We start from the raw sequence: 12324 nt of genomic DNA, 5'->3' as shown, positions 1-12324 counted from the left end.
AACTAGCCCTGCACCCAAATTATTCTGAAGATCAGCAGGGGTCCCAGCCACTGCACCCCCGCAGATAAGAAAGTGATGACATATCCTAGCAATGTGCTATCACTGTCTGCTATCTTCAAGCAGAATGTAATTGCTTTTGAGCAATTGCTATGTTCTTATGAACCTATTATAGCAATGTATCTCTCAGACATTTGTGTGTGTTAGTCCCGTCTAATCTACATTGTCGCCATCTAAGTGTTGCTTAGTTTGTACTCTGACTCGTTCCTGCTAGCTTTAATAACTTGTCTTCTCCATGACAATATTTATGACCAGGAACAGTGACCAACATTAAGAGTGAAAGCCTGGTAATAGACACACACAGTCAGCTCTATCACATCATTACAAATTGTATAAATGTTCGTACTTTTTATTTATTTTTTGTTCCCACCCATAGTCATTTATAGAAAATGTTTGTCAAGTTTACCAAAATGTTGCATAAATGTCACCGCATATACATGTTTGGTGCTGATGTAATATACATACATATAGTATTTGGTTGATTTTTGTTTTTTACAGAATTTTAAATCCACTATGCGTTGCCAGAGAAAAGAGCCTTTTTATTTAATGCTAATTTTTATTGTCTTTACAAGGGGGCTTGGCTCAAAGGATTTTCTGGGGTCATAACTTCAGGGTGATCTGAATAATTATCCTGTCAGCAATGCCCCCTTGTTAAAGTCCATAAAATTAGCACTAAATAAAAAGGTGCATATCTCTGGAACCATATGATGGATTTTTTTAAAAAACAAAAACAATATTACTCAGTCAAGCAACGCAAATGAAATAAAAGCTAAAACTTGTCACTTTTGACCTGGTGACTTGGTCCTCTTTAAACTTTAAATGCCTCTTCTTACCACATCATATTCTTTCTAGGCCCTGCACTTTTACACGTAGCTTTACTATTACTTATAAACAGTGGTTGTGTGCTTCTCTCTTGGAAATGTCCGTGGATCCTGCATCCTGATAGAGCCCTGATAAAAAATTGTCATTGTACAGTCATGGCAAAAAGTTTTGAGAATGACACCAAAATTATATTTTCACATGATTTGCTGGCCTCTGGTTTTTATTAGTGTTTGTCTGATGTTTATATCACATACAGAAATATAATTGCAATCATATTATGAGTACCAATAGGTTATATTGACAGTAAGAATGAGTTAATGCAGCAAGTCAATATTTGCAGTGTTGCCCCTTCTTCTTCAAGACCTCTGTAATTCTCCCTGGCATGCTCTCAATCAACTTTTGGACCAAATCCTGACTGATAGCAGTCCATTCTTGCATAATCAATGCTTGCATTTTGCCAGAATTTGTTGGTTTTTGTTTGTCCACCCGTCTCTTGATGATTGACCACAAGTTCTCAATGGGATTAAGATCTGGGGAGTTTCCAGGCCATGGACCCAAAATCTCTATGTTTTGTTCCATGAGCCATTTAGTTATCACCTTTGCTTTATGGCAAGGTGCTCCATCATGCTGGAAAAGGCATTGTTGGGCGCCAAACTGCTCTTGGACGGTTGGGAGAAGTTGCTCTTGGAGGACATTCTGGTACCATTCTTTATTCATGGCTGTGTTTTAAGGCAAGACTGTGAGTGAGTCGATTCCCTTGGCTGAGAAGCAACCCCACACATGAATGGTTTCAGGATGCTTTACAGTTGGCATGAGACAAGACTGGTGGTAGCGCTCACCTCTTCTTCTCCGAATAAGCTGTTTTCCAGATGTCCCAAACAATCGAAAAGGGGATTCATCAGCGAAAATGACTTTGCCCCAGTCCTCAGCAGTCCACTCCCTGTACCTTTTGCAGAATATCAGTCGGTCCCTGATGTTTTTTCTGGAGAGAAGTGGCTTCTTTGCTACCCTGCTTGAAACCAGCCCTTGCTCAAAGAGTCTCCGCCTCACAGTGCGTGCAGAAGCACTCACACCAGCCTGCTGCCATTCCTGAGCAGGCTCGGCACTGCTGGTAGTCCGATCCCGCAGCTGAAACAGTTTTAAGATACGGTCCTGGCGCTTGCTGGTCTTTCTTGGGCGCCCTGGAGCCTTTTTGACAACAATGGAAGCTCTCTCCTTGAAGTTCTTGATGATGCGATAGATTGTTGACTGAGGTGCAATCTTTGTAGCTGCGATACTCTTCCCTGTTAGGCCATTTTTGTGCAGTGCAATGATGGCTGCACGTGTTTCTTTAGAGATAACCATGGTTAACTGAAGAGAAACAATGATACCAAGAACCAACCTCCTTTTAAAGTGTCCAGTAATGTCATTCTTACTTAATCATGACTGATTGATCGCCAGCCCTGTCCTCATCAACACCCACACCTGTGTTAATGGATCAATCACTAAAACGATGTTAGCTGCTCCTTTTAAGGCAGGACTGCATTGATGTTGAAATGTGTTTTGGGGGTTAAAGTTCATTTTCTGGGCAAATATTGACTTTGCAAGTGCAGTAATTGCTGTTAAGCTGATCACTCTTTGACATTCAGGAGTATATGCAAATTGCCATTACAAAAAATGAAGCAGTAAACTTTGGAAAAATTACTATTTGTCTCATTCTCAATACTTTTGGCCATGACTGTACACATGCCTACGTTATCAGATGTACTGTGTTCATACTGTTTTATAGGACTGTTGTGTGATGGTTGTGAAAGGGGCTAAAAGAATATTCCCATCTTAGATACAGCAGATATAAAAGTCTACACACCCTTGTTAAAATGCGAGGTTTTTGTCATGTAAAAAAAAAAATCATACAAAGAAAAATTATTTCAAAACTTTTTCCCCCTTTTATTGTCACCCATAATCTGTACAAATCCATTGAGAAAACAAAACTGAAATCATTTTGAGGAGGGGGTGTGAAAATAACAAAAATTAAAGAAATGGTTGTGTACTGCATGTGACAACAATCTTCCGTATTCTTCATATGTAGGGAACAAGATTGAAGATTGTTAAAGAAGTTGTCCACTACTTTATATGAACCCTCCTATGTATCCCCCCCGGAGCCCAGAAGTGTTGAAGTGTTTTTGTAAATACCTTGCGGTGCCTTGCTGGCCGCTCAGAGACATCACGTGACCCATCACTGATGTCACTTCAAGTGAGCTGTGACATCAGTGATGCGCTCCCCGCGGTGGATGCTGGGCTGTGGGCGGGGTTACCCCATGCGTCACACCCAGCATCCACCGCTCGCTTTCCCAGTGAATGAGGAGAGGGAGAGCGCTCGGTGGATGCCGGGTGTGACGCCCCGCCCAAGCCCAGCATCCACTGTGGAACGCAGAAGTGAGTAACCCCTGCTGCAGCCGGAACTTGACGTGACATTAGCGGATGTCAGATCCGGCTGCAGCCGGGGGTCACGTGATGCCTGTGAGTAGCCAGTGATAGCGCCGCTCACAGACAGAAAAGGCACCACAAGATATTTAGAGAAACACTTATGGGCCCTGGGGGGATTCATTGGGGGATCATATAAGGTAGTGAACAACCCCTTTAATACAAAGGAAAAAACTTCCAAAGCCCGGCTGTGTTTTACCAAAACTTACATCAAGTCTGCCAAAATTATGTGGGAAAACGTATTATGGTCTGATAAGATAAGGCTATGTTTACACATGTTGGGTTTTTCAACGTTTTTTTCTGCAGATTTTTATGCAAATTTTCAGCTGCGTTTTGCAGTAACAGCAAAATCTATGAGAACCCAGAATTCTCTGTTGACACATCATGGTTTTTCTTTGTTGCGTATTTTGTGCCTTGGTTGGGTTTTTAGAAAATAGAGCATGTCACTTCTTCTTTCAATGTTTTTTCACCCATAGGAAGTAATGGGTGGTGAAAATAACGCTGAAAAAATGCACCAAAATTTGCATCAGCGTTTTTGTTGGCAAAATAGAATGGGGTTCTTTTTTTTTCACAGAACTTTATGTACATGCATAAATAGAGACAGAAGGACAGTGAAAAAACACTGAAAAAGCGCAGCAAAACCTGCGTTTTTGACACAGCTGATTTCCTTCCAGAGATTAGGTTTTGCTGCAGATTTGTGACGCTGAAAAACCCAACATGTGTTAACATAGCTTAAAGGTTGAACTTCTTGGCCATAATTCCAAAAGCTATGCTTGGCGCAAAGCCAACACTGCTCATCACCGAAGAACACCATACCCACAGTGACGCATGGTGGAGGCAGCATTATGCTTTTGGGGTTGTTTTTCAGCCGCTGGAACTAGACCTTTAGTCAAGTTGGATTACGAACAGTTCCAAATATCAGTCAATTTTGCTACAAGACCTGCAGCTTAAAATAAAGAGGATTTCACATTTCAGCACGACAACGACACTATGGCCATACCTCCAAATCAACAAAAGAATGGATTAGCTAGAACCCAAACCTGAATCCACTTGACCTAAAGAGTGCCGTACACAGGAGATGCCTTTACAATCTGACAATTTTGGAGCTCTACTGCAGGGAAGAGTGGGCAAAGATTGTCAAAGCGAGATGTGCCATGTTGATAGACTACTACCCAAAAAGACAATGCTGTCATTAATTTAAACGGTACTTCAACAAAGTATTAGTTTGAGGGTGTGCATATTTATGCAACCACGTTATTTTAATTCTTAATTTATTTATTTTTCCACTCGAAAATATTTCAGTTTATTTTTCAATTGAATTGTACAGATTATAGGTGACATTAAAGGTGGAAAAGTTCTGAAATTATTCTTCTTGGTATGATTTTTTTTTACATGACAAAATATGGCATTTTAACAGTGGTGTGTAAATTGTCATATCCACTCTATTTGTGGCATCTCCACAGGATATGCCTTAAGTGTCTCATAGACGCAGGGCCCATTGCTGGGATCCACTCACAGCACCCACATAACCAGCAGCAACTTTGGCCAGTGACACCCAGAAGTACAAAGAGTACAGGGTTGTTCTTGGATTCTGTAGCTCGGTTCTTAAAGAAGTTGTCCACTACTTTTACATTGATGCCCTATCCACATGCCCTATCCACGGGGGTCCCTCACGCGGCACCCCCGCCGATCAGCTGTTATCGGCGGCGGGTGCCGAATGGGAATGGGAGGCGGATCTGCAGTACACCGTGGCGGCCACTACCACTTGACGGTGGAGCCCCGTGGGTGAGCACTTCCGGCCGCCGGCACCGATAACAGCTGATCGGCGGGGGTGCAGCGTGCTTGACCCCGGCCGATCATACATTGATGCCCTGTCCTACGGATAGGGCATCAATGTAAAAGTAGTGGACAACCCCTTTAATGAAAAGAATGAGTGTTGAGCTGCAGTACCTGAGGACGGCCACTACACCGTGTAAGAATCTGTGGTATTTTGACTCTGTGCCAGATCCTCAACAATCTAACATTGGTGACCTATTAATTATTAGACAGTCTTGTATTTTTGATGATTAATTTTATTATTGAACAACTAAAGTGCTATCGTTCAGACCAAAAGGTTAATAAACTTGAATATTTAAGAAAGTAAAAGTGAGGTTTTGGCTTTCTTAGGAGAATATCTGTGTGCAGAATTATTGGGCAACTATTAGTATGCGGAATTATTATGCAGAAATGTATTTCTGACATTTGAAAAAAAAATATCAGTGACCAATATAGCCGCCCTTCTTTTCAATAATGGTCATAAGCCTTCCATCCATGGAGTCTGTCAATTTCTTAATCAATTGACGAGCAACTTTTTGTGTAACACCAGCCACAGCCTCCCAGACACTGTTCATAGTAGACTACTGTTTTCTTTTCTGTAAATCTCTCGTTGAAGGACGCACATCTTCATCTCTAAGTCCCTTACTGGCAGCCAAACGGTGGAATACTTCGATGCATGCAATAGAGAATTGTCTTGCATAAAAATCATGGTTTTCTTGAAAGATGTAGACTTTTTCCTATACCACTGCTACTGCTTGAAGAAAGTGTCCCCTAAAAACCCGCCATAGGTTTGGGAGTTGATTTTGAGAGCATCTTCAACCTGAAAAGGTCCAACTAGCTTATCTTTACTAATACCAGCCCACAACAGTACCCCACCTCCACCTTGCTGGCATCTGAGTCAAAGTGGAGGTCTGTGCTTGTTACTGATCCAGTCTTGGGCCTATTCATCTGATCCGTCAAGTGTCACTCTCATCTCATCAGCCCAGAAAAGCTTTGAAAAATCTGTCTTCAGATATTTCTTGATGTTTCAACTTCTGTGTCTTGTTCAATAGTGGTTGAGTTTCAGCCTCCTTACCTTGGCCATGTCTATGAGCACTGAGCACCTTGTACTTCGGGACACTCGAGGGAGGTTGCAGCTCTGGAATATGACAGCACTGGAAGATAAGAGGTTCTCAAATATTTAACAGTTAATGTGTCTTTTTTTTCTCCGCAAGTTTTTGACACCCCTGTTGACTATTTACAAGTAAACTTTTGATGGTTCTGTGATCACGCCCCAGTATCTCAGCAATTTGAAGAGTGCTGCATAACTCTTTAAGACCATTTTTGAAGTTAAAGGGGTATTCCCATCTCCAAGATCCTATCCCAATATGTAGTAGGTGTAATAATAAAAATATTAGCAAATAGCTCCAATTAGAAATGTAGTATAATTTTTTAATTCGCTATGTGTCTTTCCTCATATGCAGGCATTCAGGGCTGGCCCCAGGTTTTTCTGGGCCCCGGGAGAAAGAGTCTCAGTGGGCCCCTTTAACACATACCACGGTTCATGATGCATAGATACCGCAGAGAAATATAGGGATAGTACAATGCCAAAGATTTCACTTCTTACATTACATGAGATATATCTATTGTAAATTCCACAATAGCTTAGAAACCGGCAAATCGCTCCACACAGTATACTGGCCCCTATATAACGCTCCATACAGAATACTGGCCCCCATATAACGCTCCGTACATATAATGCCCTATGCCGGATATCCCTTTTCCCCCCAAATAATGCCCCATGCAGGATGTCCCTTACCTCCCATATAATGCCCCATGCAGGATGTCACTCCCCCCCCCCCCCCCCCATATAATGCCCTATGTAGGATGTCCCTTTCCCCCACCATATAATGCCCCATGCAGGATGTCACTCCCCCTCCATATAATGTCCCATTCAGGATATCAATTCTCCGCCCCCCATATAATGCCCCATGCAGGATGTCACCCCTCCCCCTTTATAATGCCCCATGCAGGATGTCACTCCCTCATATAATGCCCCATGCAGGATGTCACCCCCTCCATATATCCATATAATGCCCCATGCAGGATGTCACTTCTCCCCCCCCCCCATATAATGCCCTATGCAGGATGTCCCTTTCCCCCACCATATAATGCTCCATGCAGGATGTCACCGCCCCTCTTTATAATGCCCCATGCAGGCTATCACTCCCCCCACTTTATAATGCCCCATGCAGGATGTCACCCCCCCCATATAATGCCCCATGCAGGATGTCACCCCCCCATATAATGCCCCATGCAGGATGTCACCACCCCCCCCATATAATGCCCCATGCCTCCATACATTAAAAAAAAAAAAAAATCAATACTCACCTCACTCCTCCTCACCTGCTGCCGCTTCTCTGGTCCGGAATCCAGCGTCGCCTGCGTCGTCCCGCTCTGCACTGCCTGTGACGTCACCACACCCTCTGACCTGAGACGTCACAGGGAGCACACAGCAGGAAGACAGCGGATCTGAGGAGGCATGGGGAGAGGTAAGTATCCGGATGACGGGGCCCTGAGCAAGCGGGGGAGAAGGGCGGGCGCTGACACCGCTCTCCTCCGCCCATAGCCCGACAGGGTGCCCGACTGCGAGTGGGCCCCCCCCCCGCCTGCTCAGGGCTCCGGCACTTGCTCGGGTGCTAACGCCCGCCCTGCAGGCATTACAGGACATTAGGTATCCATGGTTACGACCACTGATACAGTGACTGTCAGCTAGTTGCTAGAGTTCGTAACCATGGATACCCAAGGTCCTGCAATGCCTGCACATGAGAAAAGAGACCTAGCGAATCTGAAAAACTATACTACATTTCTAATTGGAGGTATTTGCTAATATTATTATTATTGGAATAGGATCTTGGAGATGGGAATACCCCTTTAAATTTCTTTTAAGCAAGCTGCCTAATAATGCACACCTTGATGAAGGGTGTTGATATCCTTAGGCCACATTCTCTCTTATCACCTGATCTTCATTATCCAATAAGCATTCACGTTTATACAGATAGGAGTTTGAAAATCTTCATAATAATAATGATATGGTCAAAATACTCACTTGCCTAATAATTGTGCACAGAGTCTACAAGAGGAAGGGGAAGTTAAAAATAAACTCATCCCTTCTCCAAAAAAGCTTGTTGGTTGAGATATTTTGCTAAATGTTGGTATCACGAGCCTGATCATTGTGCTATTTTTCGTTTTGTTTTTCCATTGTGCATGCTCTTTTTTTGCTGTGTAAACAGGTATCAAAATTTATTTTGTGTAAAATATATATAATCAGATATAGTATTTGCGGGGATAACATCGTTCTTGTAGGCATTTGATTATTCAGTATTTATTGATTTGCTTTTAGCCTGTGAGACCTCAGTAATTGTGAGAGGAGGTTTATTGATTCTATGCTTTAACAAGAATACCTTTCCTGAATTCTCTGTGAATCTTGTGTTGTGTTGAGTCAGTGATTATTATGCAGCACAAGTAGATTCTGTGCATCAAAGCTATTAATAATGCATGTGTAATTACTTGGCCAGTTGTAGACGTAGATTTCTTTCCCAGTCTGTGCGTGCTACATGATTTTTTTTTTTTTTTTTTGTTATATAACCGGAGTAATTGATCACGAATATTAACATTTTGCTTTTTGTTTTGGTTTGTTCTATTCACTTTGTCATCATTGATTGTGCAGACCAATCTGTGCCACCCATAAGTTTATTAATATTTCTAATCTTCCTTTCTCATGATAAAGTTTTTGTGAACCAGTTCAGATTAAATCAGCTGTGGCATTTTAGAGAAACCACCACCTGAAGTCAAGCCAAGAAAGGGGAGAGGTCTCTGCTGGGTGGCTCATTTCGACTTCACTCTGCCCAACTGTGCTTGATTCGCAGGTCTTTCCCTGTTTGCATATAGGTAGAAACCTTTCAGTCAAGTCGTGCGGGTCAGGGAGAAGCCAATGGGTGCAGCCCGATGTACTCCTACCCCCGTGTGCATCTTGTTTCTCAAGATGTAGTTTCTCAAGGTCAATGGGAAACAACCATGGTCGTGAATGTTCTTCATTTTTCATCCTTTGGCAGCTTTTAGGCTTTGCACTTCACAAAAGAGCAGAATGGTTTCAAGTTCCTCTTCTCTTCTAATAAATCATATTACAATTGCTATACTTTATATCCTAAACTCTTTATAATCCCATTCTCATATTCATAAATGACACGTGTGCTTTGATATTAGTGTTGGTATTGGTCAAAACACAATATGTATTCGGACCCAATGTTTTACCTTTATGTTGTGTGTAGTGCTTTTCTCAGTTGGTACAGAAATGTCTGTAATGTGTTTTTTATGCGTGCTTTTGGTTATTGAACTAGTCAGCTATTTTATTGTAATGTGATGGATCTGATGTTATGACCCTACAGTAGTGGGGAAGCTTAACCTTCATATTTCTCCAGTCAGCTGTAATTGGGCTGAAACCTTCCTGTCCACGAATTTGATTTCAGGTGATGAATACCAAAAACACAGGGAATTTGGAGTTCATGTCCCAAAAAGGGCGTCGGAGGAGAAGATCGGGAGAACCCCATCATTCCCCATGTTCCATCACTCTACAGTCCAGAGCCATGTCCATCACTAACCTGGCATCATGGCGACAGGTGTTCTTTTTTTTGTTTTTTACATTGAGTTCATCAGCCACCCAATTCCCGCTACCTGTATTCCTGAATTTCCCACTTTCTCTTAGCTGCTGGATTCTCTCCTTTTGCTTGTTTTAGTTGAGTATCTCAGGTGTAAATTGAATGTAGTCATACTGGTACATATGAAGCTATGTGCACATCTATACACAAGATAAAGCTAAAGAATAATGGCTGTCATCAAATGTTGGGTCTTTCAAATTAAGTTACATCTCATTGTATGAGCTTAAATTGAATTATTACTTTTAAAATATGAAGAATGTAAAAAATTGTGAATGACATTTGCTTTCTATGACACATTGAATAATATTATTTAAAAGGCATCTCACTGCAATATTTTGTATATCTTTATGATGCATATATAGTTGCTTAAAAAGTACAGTACGTTACCAAATAAGAACATTTTAAAATACTTGTCTCTTTTCAATGATCCAAACTTAGTGCCTTATTGTCAAAGTTTCATTGCCCTGCTGTATGTCGCTTATAGAAAGTGGGTGCAGAACGGAAGCACCTGCTACACGTGGCCAATCCTTTTGTCTCATATTAGTTCGTAGTCTTCAACTCTCTCAGCATTATGCGGAATGTGGTGTGTTTTCTGTATTGATCTGCCTTAGTCATCAGGTATTCATCTCCTATGATGTGCTTGCCGTCAGTATCATCTGACTGTTCTGTTCCTCTTTGCAAATTGTCTCTTCAGAGAGGAAGAGGACTATAACTCTAGCGCCACCTATAGGAAGTAGCAATCCTAAAAGTCAATATCGACTCTCTAACGAACCTTGTCATATGACTTAGGATAAAAGCCAAAACCAAAATCTCACACTTTGCACTGACGAGGGACAGTGCTCTGAAACAGTGTCTGCAAATTGAGATTTTGGATTTGGCTTTATGCGAAGTCATGTGACAAGGCTAATTAGAGAGTGGATATTGACTTTTAGGATTACTACTTCTTATAGGTGGCACTAGAGTTCTAGACTTATTCCTCTTTGAAGAGACAATTTGCATATTTCGCAGAGGAGCATTGCTGCTTCAAAGTCTCTTCACCTTGGCATGTCAGGCTTCACATGTCACTCTCCGCAAGGAAAAATGTTCCTTTTTGCAATTCTTTTCTATCTCGTGATATGCACAATACCAATATTTCTCAGCTATAGTGACTAGTTTGCTAAAGCTACCAAGCAGCATTTTGTTATATGTTAATGGTAATCTTTTTTCAACATGGTGAATAAACGTTCCTTGGATAAATGAATTGTTAAGATAACTTGTTAGGGCCCATTACGTCATGTACCTCATAGTTGGATGAGATGTAGAAGTCCTGCGGGCTAAAATCACATCACTGTGGTGATACAGATGCCCCGTGAATTGCAATAACTCATTACAATATAGTTGATGTCAGTCGCACGGGGAAACCTGCCTGAGAGAGGACCTTTGTGTTGTTTGTGGCTTTGGGAACAGAACATTCTAAAGGAGAGAGATTTAAGTTTCTTAGTGAACACGGACTCCTACTAAGCGCAGCTTTAATGTGCAGGTACTTTAATAGCAGCTTTAAAAAACAAAAAAAGATTGTAAATGGAAAAATCTAATCTCTTAATGATTTTAAATCTCCATGGAAAATATGGCAAATTGTGGATTGAGTCACTCTATGATAATATCTTAGTGCCTATGGTACTGCAATACACTGCAGCACACTAACACCCCCCTTTAACGTAAAATGCAAAAAAACATTCCTCTTTCTCCTTCTACCCAGTATCAAGCATTAAAATGTCAGTAGGGATGCAAAAATGTACAGACTAATTTGAAATGACTTCCATATAGTATCTAGTCAGTTAGTATTAGCAGATGTATATGTGGATGCACATTATATGATAGTCTAAATGGCTGTAGGTTGGGTATGAAAGGTATTTTTTCATTTTTACACCTAAAAAAAAAAATGGAAGTGCAAAAGGGGTAAATAAAGTATATATTTAGAGGGTATATATAATCTTGATGTTTTTGAAGTTTCACCTCACTGACAGACACAGTCAGGAGAGGGTCCCTGTGCAAAAGCAGTATATGGGCTCTTTGAAGTCCAATAGCTCATCATAATGCATAATTCCACTTTGTTTGGAGGTGGAAATGGCCCCCTTACTTCTTGGGCCCCTATATGAGCACACAGGCTGCACTAATGATATGTTCACCCGTTTCACCTACTGAAACATGCTTGAGGTTCGGGACCTGAGAGCTCCACCGACCACTCAGGTGCATTCACCTCTGCAAGTACAGCATTCAGTCCTTGCATGAGCGCATACATAGAGCTATGTATGTGTCCAATACTAAGTCTATGAGTCTGTTCTCCATATTTTATAGGATTGTAGACTTTCTATTGACCTCGTACATCTCTCTCTACATGCACTCATGGAAGAGCTGAATAGTGGTGCTTGAAGAAATGAATACATTAGAGATTTATGTTACTGGTGGGGGGTCTCAGGACCTGGACTTC

The 12324-nt window shown here is 41.5% G+C and overlaps 1 protein-coding gene across 16 annotated transcripts in view; it reads left to right on the top strand.

Moving 5' to 3' along the window:
- Nucleotides 1-12324, top strand: part of PPIP5K1 (diphosphoinositol pentakisphosphate kinase 1) — a 204372-nt gene that overhangs the window by 121509 nt on the left and 70539 nt on the right. For 11 of the 16 annotated variants that reach the window (XR_012251298.1, XM_073653165.1, XM_073653158.1 and 8 more), the window contains exon 25: nucleotides 9666-9815. The exons of the other annotated variants lie outside the window; for them this stretch is intronic. Coding sequence is in view for 10 of the 11 variants with exons in the window: in XM_073653165.1 (XP_073509266.1) it covers nucleotides 9666-9815 (150 nt within the window). In the remaining variant the exon portion in view is untranslated. The remainder of the gene's footprint in view (nucleotides 1-9665; nucleotides 9816-12324) is intronic. 16 annotated transcript variants of the gene reach the window in all.

This window comes from Phyllobates terribilis, unplaced genomic scaffold (assembly GCF_046119375.1).
Source record: "Phyllobates terribilis strain yellow unplaced genomic scaffold, ASM4611937v1 Scaffold_11__3_contigs__length_659146591, whole genome shotgun sequence".
Classification (NCBI taxonomy): Eukaryota; Metazoa; Chordata; class Amphibia; order Anura; family Dendrobatidae; genus Phyllobates; species Phyllobates terribilis.
The sequence above is the reverse complement of the archived record's forward strand: the minus strand, read 5'-3'. Positions and strand labels throughout refer to the sequence as shown.